The 17,423-nt window shown below is 41.7% G+C and overlaps 1 protein-coding gene across 1 annotated transcript in view; it reads left to right on the forward strand.

Moving 5' to 3' along the window:
* The first annotated feature begins 238 nt into the window (after positions 1–238).
* The window catches only part of LOC131582656 (neural-cadherin-like), a 59,232-nt gene continuing 42,047 nt past the window's right edge, over positions 239–17,423 (forward strand). Inside the window, exons 1-3 of the mRNA XM_058846075.1 lie at positions 239–1,250; positions 14,607–14,804; positions 15,915–16,140. Of these exons, the coding sequence (XP_058702058.1) occupies positions 239–1,250; positions 14,607–14,804; positions 15,915–16,140 (1,436 nt within the window). The remainder of the gene's footprint in view (positions 1,251–14,606; positions 14,805–15,914; positions 16,141–17,423) is intronic.

The raw sequence follows: 17,423 nt of genomic DNA on the forward strand, positions 1-17,423 counted from the left end.
GTAAAGCGAGCGCTAGATGGTTACATCAGCGGGATCATTTGGGCAGCTCGCCCAGCGGGCACATCCTAAAGCAGGCGCACGGGACGGTTCGCTCGGCGCACACTGGGAGCGGGGGAAGGCAGGGCGGGGGCGGGAGCGGCCCGGCGTGTCCCGGCCCCTCCCCGCCCGCCCACCGCGGGGAGCGCCGGGCAGGGCCGGGCCGGCCAGAGCCGCGCACCCGCCGCCGTTCGCAGCCGGCATGGGTCCCCGCGGAGCGCGGCGTGCCGCCGGCTGCCTGCTGCTCTGCTGGGCTCTGGCCGCCGCCCGCGCCGCCCCGCGCAGGACACCCTCGTTCGACGGGCACGTCGAGGAGAACCGGCCGGCGGGCACGCGGGTGCGCGGGCTCAGCATCCCCCTGACGCGGCTGGGGCCCGAGCCCTGGTGCGCCAAGGTGCAGGGGCGCCGCTGGCACCTGCAGCTGCTGGGCGAGGGACACTCGCACTTCCAGGTGTCGCTGGACGCGCGCACGGCCCGCGTGTGGCTGCGCACCCGCCGCCCGCTGGACCGCGAGGCGCGGGCGCTCTACTCGCTCCGCCTGGGGCTGTGCTGCAAGCGCTGCGCGCCCCAGGGCGCCGCGCCCGCCGAGCTGGCCGCGCTCACCGTGCGCGTCCTGGACGACAACGACAACGCGCCGCGCTTCGTGGGCCCCGGCTCCGCGCAGCTCCGCGTGGAGGAGACGCTGGCGCTCAAGTCCGAGGTGTGGCAGGCGCGGGCCGAGGACGCGGACGCGGGCGCTAACGCGGAGCTGCGCTACTTCGCCCTCCCGCGCAGCGCGCACTTCTTCGTGGTGCCGCGCAGCGGGCGCGTGGTGCTGGTGAGCTCCCTGCTCCACCTGCGCGCTCCCATCCCGCTGCGCCTCTACGCGCGGGACCGCGGCCGGCCCGCGCTGCTCAGCGAGCCCCTGGAGCTGGAGGTGCTGCCGCAGCCCAAGCGCCTCCCGCCGCCGCCGCTCCGCCGCCGCCGCCGGGCCGCGCTGCCGCCCGCCGCGCCCCTGGCGCTGGCCCTGCCCGAGGACGCCCGCCCGGGCACCCGCCTGGCCGCCCTGGCCCCCGCCCGCTTCGCCTCCGCCTGGTTCGAGCTGCTGTCGCCGCCCGTCCAGGAGTCGCCGGTGAGCGTGGGGAGAGAGAGCGGAGAGGTGACGCTGAGCGCGGCCCTGGACAGGGAGGCGGTGGCCGCATGGGAGCTCGTCGTCCGCGTCCAGGAGCGCCGAGGTGAGTGTTGGGCAAAGTCTTAGACGAAGTAGAGGTCTTGTCCCATCAGGGAGTGGGAGGACAGTTTGTCTCCAGGTGACGGCAAGCTCCTGACGGTGGTTTAGCATCAGGTATCATACGCAGTGTTGTGGAATGTACTTTTAGGCTTTTAAATCTGTGAATTATTACTATTAAAAACGCTAGAAGTGAGAAGAGGCGCTGTGTAGCTTAGGAAAAGTGTACTGTACAGCTGTGTAAAAATGCTTGGAGCAGTAAGGTGTTTAGCAGAATTTGAGTGTTTCACCAGTGAGAATTCTTAGTTGTTAGTGAGTGGTTGAGATACAGCACACAGGTGTTTGTTGTTAAAATATTCTCTATAGCTCTCATACTGTGAGTGCCTAACTTAAAGTATACGGCTGAAGCCATTCAGTTTTGAGTCATTATTAAAGTTGAGTGTGTTTGACTCATAAGCATGATGTGGAGTTTTGCAGGACTGGAGCCTTTGCGTTTAGGTAGGTGTTTTTTTAAAAAGTAACTTAGGAGTTCAATGTACATCATTAAAATGGCACCTCTGCAACTTAAATTGTCATTTTTCACAAGCTCTTACTCAAGTTAAATGGAATAGCTAATTTAATTTACTGATTAAACATACTGCTTTTTAAAATTCTCTTTTCCTTTTTAATTGTCATCTCGGTTAATATTTTTCACCTAGGAAAACACAGATTAGTTTAAGCATATTTTATTGAGTATTCTGGAGAAAATCCTATCAGAAGAAACAAGTTGGTTGTCCCGATTGAATTTTGGCAAGGTTCGGGAAGGGTTTGGCAGGATGGGACTCGCAGTGGTTGTGCAGAAGATGCTGAGCAGTGCCGCTGCTCAGGGTGATTTCCCTGAGCCACAGAGCCGTGCAGAGATGAAAAGCTTCCCACGCCATTCCTCTCCTTTATCTCGCCCGCTTCCTGGCTGGGGGCAGCCCATAGGAGTGAGGCAGTTTATTCCTCGGTGCCTGTGGAATCCCTGAGGATGCCTGCAGGGCTGTAATTAGCGCTGGCGGTTTCGGTGGCACGGATGTTTCCCCCTGTGAAGCGGGGCAGCAGCAGCAGCAGCAGCAGCAGCTCTCAGATCTCCTCTCGTTGTCTCCGGGGCTTTGCCGTGCCTGTCGCGTGTTGGTGTCAGTGACTTGCACTGGCTTTGTGCTGTGTTCCAGCCTGAGCTTTGGCTGCACACCAAGAGCTTGATAGACCGATTTCCAAACCATGGCACTGTGCGTGTCCTCCCCCGCTACTCAGTCTTGAGCGAGGCTACCTGCCGAGGGGAATGTCATTGCTCCGGGGCAGGGACAGAATCCATCGGGTCAATCCGAGCGTGCTGCTGCGATTTCACCCTCTCTGTCATGTAGCTCAGCTTCCAGCCCTTTGCTGGTGTCACAGTTCCCTCTGTCAGGATCAAGGAGATATTGTTAGAGAAGTGCTAGATAACCTTGCCCCCGGTTACTGCCTGGTCTCACCTTTGTAATCGTTTTTTCCCTTACCTAGTCTGAATATAGAAGTCTGAAATTGCCTGGAACAAAGCTTGTCATTCTGTCATGCCCGAGATTTCACTTCCAAGGCAATGATTGGTAATACAGTTTAAAAAAATCTGAAACAAGTTTTAACTTAATTTCAGGGATTTTTTTTGCCATCCTGTAGTTTCACTAAGTACTTTGGAGCACTTTCCACTAGCCTAATTACTGCTGGTAGTATGTCACAGTAAGAGAATAAATCTCTAAAAAGTAAGTAGGACTAAGTTCTGACTCTGAGATTAGGTAGATAGCAATTAATTGTGGACAGTCCAAATGCCATACTTTACATAGCAGTGATTTTAAGTTTCTTGGTTTAAAGGAGACTAAATTCGAAAGACATCTTCATAATACTGTTGTTTTCATCAGTTAAAGGTTAATAATGACTTGATACTTTCAAAACTCTTTCAAGGTGCTGAATGCTTTTATACTCCTTTTATAGGAGTTAAAATGCATTAAACATAGTACTTTGAAACAAATTTAGAAAGTTCTGTCTCTCCTTACTCACAATCCAAACTGCAGTCATCTGAGAAAAGAAAACCAAAAGGAAGGGGTAGGAAAAAGATGCCTAGCATAACTGTGTGTTTTACTTTGTCTGAAATAGACACAGAATATTGCAAAAGTTACAGGAGAAAACACAGTGTTTACTGAAGTGAACTTTCAGGATGAATTAAAGTGTGGAGATGGCTACACTGAATTTTGTTGTGACTAAAAGTGCAGGTTCAGGTTCTCAATTTACTTCACTTTTAATATTTGTGGTCACTTATTTTACATTACACATAACCATATACATTTCAGTAGCTGTGTGTTTCTAGTATTAGAGCTTATGAGATTAGATATCTATTTATTTTTGAGTGGTATAAAGTTGTATTAATTTCTTCAATTTTTTTTGTTCACTTTCCACTATTTTTGCGTCCTGGTAACTGAGAACTGAAAATGAACCAATAATTAATTCTGTCATTACACTTTTTTTCAACCCAGGCAATGATGTCAAGGATAAGACAAGATACTTAACTACCTTGGCATGAAAAGTCTACCCTCTTTTCCTTTATCTTTTCAATGTAGTTTCTTGTGATTCATTTGTAATGTGCACTTCATTACCTACAGCAGTAAAAAGTGCTTAAAAGCATGGTGCCACAAGTGGTCCCAATGGATCTCTGGGCACAATAACTGGTTTTGGTTTATTTTGACTGATGGAGCATTCTCAAAATAGTAGCAAGAAGATGGGTGTATGGTAATAAAGGAATGTTGAACAGTTTCTTCCTAGTTTGTGACAGCTCCCACTCTTTAGTTCATGAATGGGACTGTGTAGGAGATGTCCTTTGCCTGAATTAACTTTTCTTCAAGTGGCATGTAACAGCCTGTATGTTTATTTTTTCCCCCTTCACCTAAAATATAATTTTAATATTTTTCTGTTTACTTCCTCTCAATTCTCTCCTGGATAATCAGCACAGCAGTGTGTGCAGGGCTGGAGTTCCAGATGCAGCCAGACCTTTAGCATCTCAGTATCCAGGTATCTTCCACACGTTCATGACAAGGAAGGGTTTTCTTTCTCCGAGTTGCATTTTGTTGAAGGTATGAGTTAAGTGAGCTCTCTCCACTTGGCCTGGCAAGTACCTACCAATGTAACACATTCACCACAGCCTGGAGGATTTCTTAGTAGACCACAGGCTTTGTTTTCCCATGTCAGGGGTAGATTGGAGGGGCTTTTCCAGTATGAAGAACTTCTCAGCATTCAGGGTAGAGGTTTTTTGGCAAATCTGCAGTTGAGTTCTAAGATCTTTGGTAGTGATTTGTACAAGTCACTACTATAATTATTCTCATTACCGATGCATTGCATGCTGGAGTTGCTTTGTGACTGGACGTATTTTGGTTGTCAATGTCATGGTTTTATTTTAATGTAGATGCCAAAACAAATCCTTTTTTTATCCTCTGAAATAACAATTTGGTCTATTTTACTGCTACAGTAAAATTAATTGCAAGCTGTAGAGGAAATAGTATACTAGTTACTAGTTCTGTTTATTCATTGTGTATCTTTCGGGTTTTATATACTTTGTAGACTTAATTTTATCATACTTTTTGTTTCCTGGAGGCAGTACTTAGTCACTAGAAAATACCAACAGAAAAATCTGGACCTGTAGTGCTCAGTGTTTTTTTTTATGGAATGGGTTCTCCTGAGCCTGTGGAGGAATTTCAGGGCCTGGAGAAGTGAGGACATAGTGTCTTGGATGGTATTTCAGCTTCAGGTGAGCTCTTATCCCACTTGGAATTGAACATTGCCAGGCTGGGATCATCCACAACCTCCCTGAGACACCTGTTCCAGTCTCACCACCCTCACAGTGGAAGATGCCTTCTTAACATCCTATCCTAAATTTCCCCTCTTTCAGTTTGTTCCCCTTACTCCTTTTTGAGTCACTGCAGTTCCTGACAAAGGGTGTTCCTCTGGCTTCCCTGCAGGCTCCTACAGACACTGGGAGGTGCTGTGAGGTTCTGCCTTGACCCTGGACAGAAAAATCAACCTTGAGAGCTGAAAACACTCCAAACTGAAGTGTGGCCTGGCAATCTTTACATTGTTCATAATTAGCAAATATTTCATCCAAAAGAAAAGAAACCAAAGCACAAAAAATACAACCCCAAACCAAAAAGAAACACCAGGAAAACCTTATGCATTCATTTGTGCCATGAAATGCAAAGAAGAATGCTAGAATTTCAGGGCTTAACATGATTTTTGGCACATGGTCCTTGAGGAGGAGTTTCCTCTAGTGCCCCCACTGATCACTCAGCCCTGGATTATAGCCTTTAGTTAACCTTGCCTAGAAGGACTGATGGTTATGCTCACATTTTTTTGGTGGCATTTCAGGATTTCATGCCATTCAATTTATTGGGACAAAATTTATTCTTCACAACAGCATAATGCTATTTTAAGTTTGTACCCAGTGAGCAGAAGGTGAAATTTCTTAGACTGTCATACACATTAATATTGCAACATGGGGTAGCATTTAATTTGAGAAGGAGCCATTATTATTCCATTAGTGCTTGGGGGAAGTGCATTAAAGATCCTGCCTCTCTAATCCTGCTGTCTCAAGCTCCCTTGACCTTACTTGATCCACGGGCATTAGCTTTGTAATCTCCTGTCATTCATTTTTTCTTATCAGGGGATCCACTGAGGGTGATGTTTGAAGTGCCTTCCAACTTGTGCAAAACTTACATTTTAAATTTATTTTAAATATATTTATCCTTTTTAAACCAATATAGAGAGTGGAGATACCAATTTTAGTAATCTTTTCACCTCAAAGGTTTTCATGCTTGGAAATCAAAGATCATCTGTTTTAATTTTATCTGAGGCCTTAGTCCCTTACTGGCTTTATTGATTCTGGGGGGATCATCCCTAAGAATTAAGTAGCTCCTGGGTGATGTTTTGCCTTTTACATTTCTTGTTACCTCTTTCATGAATTACAGCTGTCAACAGTTACACTTCAAGCTGAGTTTAAGTGAAATCATCATCCAGCAGATGGATTTCATTAAACTTCAGAGGTTTTCATGCAATTAAGTAAAAAACAATGTGTGTTCTGTGTGCATTCAGGACAGCTATGGGTGTTTACAGGCTCGGAGTGTTACTGATGTGTGGTAGAAAGGAATGTCTGAGGAAGCTGTGGAGCACCATCTTGATGTTTGATCAGTCTGAATATTTTGAAATTTTCTGCTTTCTGTTCCAAGCGCTCAGATTAAAAATATCTGAGACTGCTATGACTTGAACACCAAAGCTGTTTAGATCTTCTGGCTGTTTATCATTGCAGACATTCAGTTTCTGCAAAAGAAATGAACTTCTTTTTTTCTCAAGATCTAACTAAATTTCAGCACAAATTTGACAATTTGATAGAACTAATAAATTATAGAACATACAGGCCAGGTTGGATGGGTTCTGGAGCAGCCTGATCTGGTGGGAGGTGTCCCTGCCCATGGTAGGAGGTTGGAATGAGATGAGCTCTAAGGTTCTTTCCAACCCAATTCTATGATTCCATAATGATCCATGGAACTACAGCAGTCTCTGTTGGTGAGACTATTGATTGTGGTGGCATTTTTACCTTTTTTTTCTTTTTTTTTCCTCCTTGCATATGAAAGACTACAGAGAAACAAGCTGGATTTCCCCCAGGAAATTCTAAGGAAAATTTCAAGAGAACTTCCCATTTTACTGTGGCACAGTAGCTGCTCCTGCTTTAGCCAAGTTCTCTACTTATGATAATGCATTTTGGCAATCAATAGTAATTCATTAAGACACATGTTTTGTTATTTAAGGATGTCTGTTGTGGTTATTAATTTGCAGTCATTATTTCACATCTGGGCATGCTTGGTTTCCCTGACTGCCACCCTCACAAGATTGATGCCACCCTAGGAAGCCCCTGCTAACATGGTCATCACCTTAATGTCTTTTAATTGGTTATTTATGCTAATATCCTTTCTGCCATGATCACTGAGCTCCTCTGATGCTTTATTTATTTTTGTTTTCTGGTTTGCTTTAACTTCAGTTTTAAAAGCCGTATGATGGTGAGGAGCAGAGACATGCCAGGCTGTCATTATTCTGTCTGCAAAAAAGATGAGGCATATTAGGAGAGAACGTGGGCTGTCCCCAGCTTGAGCCCATCAAAGTTATCTCTTTAGAAGGTTTATGTTTTATGAATGAGCAAACTACTGTACTTAAAAGTAGCCCATCATATACCTCAGGAATTTTCAGAAATGACAGTAGAGAAATGTTTGTGCATAATTGTCCTATTTTTTGAAGGATATACAGCAGGACTGGGTACAATAACCAGTAGCTTTTATCTCATGTTATGATATGAAAATGGGAAAAGAGATTTCTCCTGATTGCAGCTAGAGGCTTAGGGCATTAAGATTCTTTTTTCTGAAAATGTATCTTCCCAAACTTTATGTCAGTAGGTATTTTACATGAAGACATATAAGAGAGTGAGGTTTTAAAATAGCACAGTATGATACTTGCAGAGTCTTCAAAACTTCAATATCCTCTCAACCAACTCCAAACATTTAATTTGGAGTAACCCAAACTAAAACCCCCTGAGTTTTCAAAAACAATTTGTCTATTTAAGATAAGAAGTGGGAGCAACTTAAAAAAAGCCACAAGCCATAAAGAAAAATACCAGCTTGAATACTTAATTTGCTGATGGATGTAGGGCAGTATGTAATAGCAACAGTAACCTCAAGGCTTGCAAGACTTTTAACACTCTCATAATCTCCTTTTAAACCTAAATTGTAATGACCTGAAAATGCCAGGAGCAACCTAGCTTCTCACCCATTGTTCTTTAATCATGATAATATAATACCTCTTCCCTCAGTACATTTAAGGAATGTATAATGTTTGTCCACAATTGCAGAGACATGTTCAGCCAACTACATATTCTCTATTGTCAGATTTTTAAAATCAGAATGTCTGGCATTGTCAGTTTTATCAATTACACTGATGCAGAGAAGCCTACATTTTTAATGAAATAAGGATTTTATTTTCAAGTCTCGTCTTACAGAATTATCCATTGGATTTTTGAGAGAAAAGGCAGTCATATAATCCTAATGCAATCAGAAGTCTGAGAATATGTTGGATTTCACAGATTGACAGCATCTTTTAAAATTTGACATAGTGATAAGAGATGGGTTTAGAGGCAGCTCTGACCTACAGTATTTGAAAGTGCAGTCAGACTGTTCCAGCAAGCGAGATTTTCAAGGCTTGGTTTAACCAGAACCTTCAAAAGTTGCTGTTAACTGATTAAATATTAAATCCTTTGCCTTCTTCCTGCTGCCTTTGGTGTAACTTTATTGGTAGGTGGGGGAATATTTTTTTCTAGTTTTTGTATGAAATGCCAGGATTTATCAGATTGCAGTATCTCTCTGCAGTCCAATGAACCTTTATAACCAGCTGCAACAGCAGGTTGAAGGAACTGGTTTGTGTTACTTTATGTTAAAATCTCTTCCCAGAAAATTAATGGTGAATATCACAGAAGAGATTTTTCAGATAAACCTGGATTCAGTAAAGCTGTAAAGAACCTAAAGACCATTATCCCATCAGGATACCTGTTTTGCTTTTTGTAGTTTCCAGGATGTTCTTCAATTTTGACAAGTCTTTCACTTGAACTGTCCCAAGAAGTTCATGATTTTGAGAGGGCTTTCCCTTCCTAAGTTTTTCTATATATCTTAAATTTGATGTGAGAAGTGTAACCCATAGTGTAGAAGTGTAACTTCATAGTATATGGGTATTAAGGCTTTTTCCTGTTTTGTTTGGTTGTTTTTATTATTCCTGTTTAAATATTTTAGAGACTTTATTTTGTTACTGACTCATTTCCATTTATTTCCATTTTTACTCTGATTAAACTTCACAACAAGTTACTTAATTTTCTTGTTTGTTTTTTTTTTAGATTTTTTTTTCCAAGGGATGAAAATGATGAGTGATGACATGTCATATATTTCCTGTGAGCAGAAACGTGGCCAGCTGGTGTATTACCTTACCTAATGTGACTGGATTTCAGAGCAAGGCAGTATAATAAATCCTTCTGTTTGTCAGTTTTTCACCACAGATAGGCATGAAAAATAAGCAATTATAGATAGATACCTATGATGAGGTTTCAACAGTGGATTATGAAGATCGATTTTGGTGATAGGGAATGAATTTCAGTGCTGCAGCTTTTGTCAGTAATACTAAGTTAAAAGGAAGTAATTCCAGCTGGAGGGAATATCAGAGAGAAAAAAAGCAGACTTCAGGATGAGCTGCCCTAAGAAGGATTTTTGATGATACACGAATTGACTCTAATAGGGAATTAAGCAGCTAAAGTAGGAAAAACCTCTGGACTAGAGTTTATAATTTTAGTTTTAGTTTTCTGTATAAATTGAAAAGAGAGCTGTAGAGAGGGCTTAGATTTGATACTGCGAAGGGCAAATAAGTGGTGGGAAAAGCAATCTGCTTACAGAACCTGTTTTCATTAGTTTCCATACTGAAGAAAAATAAGAGGAAAGATACTTCCTGATTGAATAAAAAGATGATTTTACTCTTTTGAATATGAAGTATTATTTTCTCTATGACTTAAAAAAATACTCATTTTTGACATAAGATATTCCAGTGTTATGTTACTGTCATGTTCATGATCAGCAAAGGCCATTTTGTGTTTTATCTCCTCTTGCTCAGTATCTGTGAGAAAGCAATTTAAATTTTTCTGTTGTCTGAAGCTAGGGAAGAAAATCTGTCAAATGCAAAATCCATGTGTGTGCCAACAATCTAATCAGCAGAACCATTCTTTGGGTAGGATTTCTTTTGAATGGATGGCATTGTGTAAGATATCCATGGTGTGCCTGGCTTCAAAGTCAAACATCTAGCATTTAATATTGAGACAGTTGTAATTGGTCTTGTGTTACACAACAGTGTAAAAATTCTTTTTGGGAAAATGAAGCCTGGATCAGATTCCTGACTCAGGATCTCAGTTGTGGTTGACTTGCACTGCTGGGTGCAGTGGCAGGTATCTCCACTGCTTGTCAGGGCCTGGGATTTGGAACAGATAATTTCAGTAGAACCTCTCTGTGTGTTTGTAGGACTTAACCCAAATCCACAGAGGATTATCAGTTTTAAGCTGTTTCTGCTAAGATTTGAGTGGAATTGTAACATATTATTTTCTTCTGTAGCACAGCAATTTTACTGCACATATACTACTAATAAACTACTATTAATCATTACATATGAACGCAGATTCGTGACCATGCAGTGTTACTTTTAATATACTGATGTACATGTATAATTAATCTGTCTGTAAGGTACCTGGGGGGGATGTTTTGATGGGCAGAGGCATTGAGACACCTGAACTATAGAGACGTACATATTTCTGAAATTTCTATCCATCCACTGTCTTAAAACACAAAAAAATTTCATCATTAAGGGAGAAAATTAATTTCATCTACCTTATTCAAAATGAGTAGAAAATCTGGTTTAAGGTCTGTTCTGCAGGCAAGCAGCAGTGTCAGTTCCAAAACACAAGAGGCTGCCTTTTGTGTGCGTTGGGTTAATTACAATAAAGCAAAAACTTGGAAATACTTGCTGTGCTAATTAGAATGTGGAGTTACACTTAAAGAAATCATGTTCAGGAGCATGTACTTTGAAATCCTTGATGCATTTTCCTGCTAGACATCTACATATTACACAGTCATTATTGTTGCTGTCAGTCTCTTTATCACGTTCCTTGTTCTCTGGCAAGTCCTTGTCCAGGCATGCTTCGCTGGACACCCTGATGTTGTTTGCACAAGTTGTCAGGTCACATTTGTAGGTCTCTGCAGAGAAGTCCAGTCCTGTTTGGTGTTTTAGTGTAGTTTTTCCTTTGATGTATGGTATGCAGTCAAGGGAAAACTCACTTGCAGTCGTTTTCCTTCAGACTGCCTTTATATGGGAAATCATGATGATTTATTCAGCATTTTTTCTTACGGATCAGATTGTCTGGGGTTGATGGAAGAAGATAATACACCAGTAAGATCTGTAGAGTCAGTGGAATTGGATGCTGGTCAAGAGAGGCACTTAAATCCTGTCTCTTCTGTTACTTGTACTGCACTTCCTGCTGACTGTCCTAGCAAAATTCTTACAATTATTCACACATTTCAGAAGTAACCAACATAGTGCTGAAAGCTTTGGTCTTGCCAAGATGTCAGAATGACACCAAGGTCTCTTAAATTCTAAAATACAAGTACCTGGAGGAGCATGCCCAAGTGCTTTGAGTTTTTGAGTAATAACATTTGCTAGAGCATGTGAGGATTAAGCTTGGTCCTTACACACTTTTGCAGAGTTTTCTTACAACTGTTTCTCAGTTACAAGTATGTTCTAAGTATCAGTGTATTAATTTGCAGTGAATTGGCATTGGTTAAGTGACTAAAGTGGGATTTGTAACCAGATTTATTACTACTACTTCAGTAAAAATGACATATTCTTAAATTGTGTCTTCCTTTTTGACAGAGGAATACACACTACACATGTTAGGAACTCTAGCAGGGCTTGAACCAGAGTGAGTTCAGGGGTTGATGAGGAGAGTGATTTCCAGACTCCAGAGAGACAGACATCAGTAACCTTTCTACTCCTAGCAGGGTTACCAAGGTAGCATTCAAATCCTCAATAGGTCTTGCTATTATAGGGGCAGATTTTCAAAGGTTCTTAACCCAGCTTTAATTTAGTGCTGCTACTTTAAGCCCACAGCATGCCCAGGCAAACTAGGCTAATACAAACTTGGGCAGCTTCCACCAGAGCTCTTCTTTTGAGAAGAGACAGACAACTTTGACATTAACGTCTCCCTTTTGCAACTACTCTGTTTGGACACCTTTTAATTAAAATATTAGGAGTGTTCAGGCAGTCACTGATTGCATTTGGCTTCTCATTCAGAACTTGTGCTGCTGTGGGGTTTTTTAACCTTGGATCAATGTCCAACATGTTCCCTCCTCTGCATTTTCTTCAGGTGTCTTGGACTGGCTGACCTGGGACTTTTGGGACACACATTCTGACATGAGAACACATCTGTGTAAAACACATCTGGTACTATTTAGAACAGTAGTGAAAACTAGTACACATGCTGCTGCTTTTGATGTATTTGGGTTTTTTTAGAGTTTTTTTCAGCTTCTTGTGGGTTTTTTTTTTTGATTTTTGTTTTTTGTTTTTTTCTTTGTACTACCCAGAGGAGAAAGCAAAGCAGCTGCTTTCAGAGTCTGAATGCTGAAGGGGATTATACCTGGGTGACTACAAGGGAAGTGCAACAGCAGAGTGGGCAACTGCTCTCACCTCAGTGTCAGCTGTGTTTTGTGGTGAGGCAGTTTGAGTTTGTCTTTGGAAATTTTGGCTTCACAGGCACTGTTTTATAGAACATCTGTCTGCAGAAGCTGAATTGAGCATCCTTGCACTGGGCCTCCCAACACTTCTGTCTGCAGAGGTGCAGTAGTACATAACACACAGGGGTCTCACAGTCAGGAAGGCTCTTTAAGACTTGGATGTACAAGGTAACTGGGAATTTTGCCATGAAAATGTCAGAGCACATGATGCATGTATCAGTGTTCCACAGTGGTGCAAGGCATGTTTAATGGGAAAACCCAATACAGGTTCTTTTTCAGGAAACTGATAATTTCTGTAATTTACTGTTTGATAACTTAGATATTTTCCTGTAGGCACTGTTTTTTCATATGTGCTACTATAAGCTGATACGATATTCTCTGGAATGTTAGATTCTGGGTACTGGGTATAATTACAAGGAAATTAATTTGGATTTAACAAGTTACTGTCAATACACTTTTTGTTGCTCTTAGAAACAAAAAAGGCCATGTACTCACAGGTTTAAAATACAGATGAATTAATACAATTTTATGAGGTGAACTCAAGAGAGCCTCAGTGATTATCCTGGGTGACTGCTGATTTTTTTTCTGCTAAGAGAATTTTCTGGGTAAAAATAGAATGTACTCAAAGGTCGCGATGGATTAAGTCTCAGGAATCTAGACTAAGAAACTTATATTTGACTTTGCCAGTCACAACACCGAGGAGTTTTCTTTACAGCAGTCCACCAGCTGGTTGTTCACAGATGGCAGGTTCTGATGTGCTGTGCTAAACTTGCCAGGTGCCAGCAGACAGGAACTTCTGAGTGCAGAAAGCTGAAGCTGCAAGAGGTGATGCTGCTGTGGGAGTGGAGGGATAACGCCTGTAAATGCACACCTCACACAAAGGAACAGGTTTTAGTTGGATGGTTTTTGTTGAGGGATGTCACGCTGCAGTAGAGAGGGAGAATGAATACAGCAGTTCAGCCTAAGTAAACTTCCTGGGAGAATAGGCTTAGCCACATAACACTGTCTACGAGATTAGATATTTTGGCAGCACTTTCTACTTCAGTATATACTTAAATACTAAAGTCTTTGTATTATTAATTAGGTTTAAATTAAAACTGGTAGTTTTAGATGTTCCTTTTTGCACATTGTTTCAATTCTTGTAGATGTTTTGGAAATAAATGCTTGTCTGTTTGTTTTCATGTATGTATAAATAATAGATCAACACTGAAATCAAGTATTAACACCATCAACTTTAAGAATTCTGACTTCACATCCATTATTAAGCTTGTGGATAGGTCATGTTGTAAGTGTAGATGGCTGTTTTTACCTGGCCCCCATTCCAGGCTGGAGCACAGTGCAGTGCCAGCACAGTTGTGCTGCCTTTGGAGGCACACAGGGCTCACTTTTCTGCAGCCACAGACATTAAATATGGCCTGCAGGAGCACTCAGCTTGGCTTCTGTAGCAGAAATATTTACAAGGTCAGTGCCAGTCTGCTGGAAGCCAAACTGGCCCACAGGCCCAAGTTTTATTCACACTGAGCTCCTTGATATTACTGATAATTATCAGCTAAAAAAAACCCTTCACTCCATCACTGTCTCAAGTCTCCTTTCTGCCACCTTTTCAGCAATACCTGGCTGTTACTTATTACTTGTTAGGAGCTGTGCTATTTCATGGGTTAATTTAATAATGGTAAAAGTATAAATATTTTTTCCCTCAATTTTTAAGGATCATATGCTGTTGACTTTTGGAAATTTTGATAGTTCTATTTTGTGGTCGTTTGTTCTTCTGGATTTTTACTGTATGTATTTAATAATATTTAAACTTAAATAGGACTGAAAACTTTATTAGGATTTCAGTGAACTTTATAGAAGGGCAAATCTACTGGTTAGGGTAGATCAGAATTTTTTTTGGCAACAAGTATTTAATTTTTGAAATTCAGATTGCCATGAAGTACTGTCCAATGATTTCTTCCTTTTCCTGTGACTTTTAGGGAAGGATTGGTACTTGGTGCACGTGTCACTGACTGTGACAGATGTGAATGACAACGTCCCTGAATGGGCCATGGAGCCCTTTCCCTTCCTGGCTGTGGTTTCCCCCGAGGCTGCAGCAGGGACTCAGGTGTACAAGCTGCTTGCTGTGGATGCAGATGAAGGGATCCATGGAACTGTAGAATATTTTCTCTTGGAAGGTAAATTTTAACCCTCCCGTTCCACCAGTCCTGCCTCACTACTGTGACTTTTTTATCCTCAGCTTTGTTTTTCCTTCCTCCAGCAAAAGGTTCATAAACCTTCATCATGTGTGTGAGAAAAATCAACTTCTATTGTTCTATTGATGTATGGACAGATTTCTTTGCAAAGTTGAGTTCCTGCCCATATATATCCCTGGGGATGATGGGGACTGGAGCAGTCAGTGATCCCAAGGCTTTGGCAAGGGGGTGGCAGTGGGGACTGTATTTATGAGATATTTACTCCTGTATTTACTCCTCCTGTGGAGGAGTGGTTTGTTGGGTGGAGAGGAGGCTTAATGTTCCCATCCCTTGTGGGAGTCACGCTTCTGATTCATTTGTAACAAACTTCTAAAGGTCTGAGGTGTGCAAAGCTTGTATAAACTCAGTGATAATATTTTGTGTGTCTCCTTTTAAGAAACTTTAATAATAGTTCAAAAGTGTCTGAGCAGATGGGGAGCAGAATTACCTCTCCAGTGGAGTTTTTTCTGGTAAGGGATACTTGGGGTCAAGTAACAGCAAAGTTTTGGAGGATAAAAGAAAGATGGAGAGAGACTGTTCAGAAGAGCCTGGAGTGACAGGACAAGGGGCAATGACTTTAAACTGGCAGAGAGTGGGTTTAGGTGGGATATTGGGAGGAAATTCCTCCCTGTGAGGGTGGGGAGACCCTGGCACAGGGTGCCCAGAGAAGCTGTGGCTGTCTCTGGATCCCTGGAAGTGCCCAAGGCCAGGTTGGACAGGGCTTGGAGCACCCTGGTCTCGTAGGAGCTGTCCCTGCCCATGGCAGCAGGTGGAATGGGATGAACTTTAAGGTCCCTTCCAATCCAAACCATTTTATAATTCAGTGATAAAGAAGAGTGATAATTGTCCCAAGAATGAAATGGAATTTTGAAATGAAATCATGAATGATGAATGTAATGACTGATTCCTAAGTTCTAAACAAACTTTTGAACCTCAGAGTGTGCATGTTGATCCTAAGCCAAAGCTGACCTGGGAATTGCCACTGTATTCTCCTAATTTTAATCAAGTAAAAATGTTCCTGCTAATGACAGTTTGTGGACACATTCCTTTTAGGTGGTGAAGACAGATTTGAAGTGGAGAAGGACACTGGCTGGATTAAAACAACAGGTTTGCCATTGGTGAGGGACAAGGAGTATTTGCTGACTGTGCTGGCAGCAGATAAACTTGGAAGCAGAGGGTCCCCAGCCTCTGTGTCTGTAATTGCTGGAGTTCGACCCCCACAGTTCACCAACATGTCCTACTTTGTGTATGTTCCTGAGAGCACCCCACAAGGAGAGCCGTAAGTAACAGCTCCAGATAATGCCCTGGGGTTGTGGTCCTGGTTTTCACTTCTGTTTGTTCTCCCCAGAGCCTTGGTATTGTTTGTGAATATCATAAATAAACACTGTGAGAAGCAATTTTGGTCTCTTAATAGAGGTGATCCAGACACAGTTTGGTGATTAATTGTTTTAGTCACTGTTTTACAGGGAAAAGTGATATTGAATGGTTGTGCATTTTTATTTTTGAAATTATGCAGAAAGGATTAGATGTTTGTTGGTTCTTAATTTTCAAACAAAATGTGGAATACAAATGAATACTGTTACATCATAAAGAACGATATCCTGTGTGAAAAAATACATCAATTTTACGTGTCAAATTTGGAGAAGTGCCTTCTCCAGCAAGTGAAAATTGGAAAAATCAAGATTCTTTTTCCTGTCTTCATCACAGTGACAAACTGAGCTAAAACAAAGATGCCACGGAACTTGTCATTTTATTTCTGCATCCTTTGTATAACCCTGTCAGTGGAAATATCACAGAAAATGTTAGTAACATAAGTCCACCATAAATACTTAGTCCCTTCTTTTCCAAACTGTTTTGTTCTTTCAACAGATATTTTCTCTTCTACTTGAATTGAGAATACTTTTGTCCAGTCAATGTGTTTCTTTTGTGGCAGTTCAACTATTATTCGTATTTTATTATCTGTGATGTTAATGTTCACTCTGCAACATTCAGTTTTACAGTGTCTAAATAACTAAGGGCTGTTAAGATTTTTTAAAAAAATATTAGTAGATAACAAGGTTTTTCTTTAAAACTGCAATAAAATTAAATTGCACAGGCATAAAAGAAATGGAATAACTGCGAAGTACTATAATATCAAACAGGTACCTGCTGTCTTTGGTTCAATAATGTTTAGAATTAAAAATAAAACTATTCATAACTTTTTAATCACTATTAGAAATAGTTTTGCACACCTTAGATGACAGTAGATTAGTCAGTTGATCAAATAACTTGGTAATATCCAAAAGGAATGAAGTATTTTGTGTGGTTGTTACATCTGAAAAGGTTTGAATATACACAATGAATGTGTGAAAGATGTTTCTGTAATGCATGGGCCAGAAATGGCCATGAAAATCCATTTAGAATCCTGAAGTTCTCATATTTCAATTGGACCAGTTACCCAGGTGTGGAGGTGTAGTGGCTTTGGTTTGCCAAACCACAACAGAGTTGCTGTCATGTGGATTTCTGGGTTTAGGATTTCCTAACCAGAGCCTGATTTAAGGCTGCTGCTGAGCAGGGGGAGCA

Source organism: Poecile atricapillus, chromosome 10 (genome assembly GCF_030490865.1).
Source record: "Poecile atricapillus isolate bPoeAtr1 chromosome 10, bPoeAtr1.hap1, whole genome shotgun sequence".
Taxonomy (NCBI): domain Eukaryota; kingdom Metazoa; phylum Chordata; class Aves; order Passeriformes; family Paridae; genus Poecile; species Poecile atricapillus.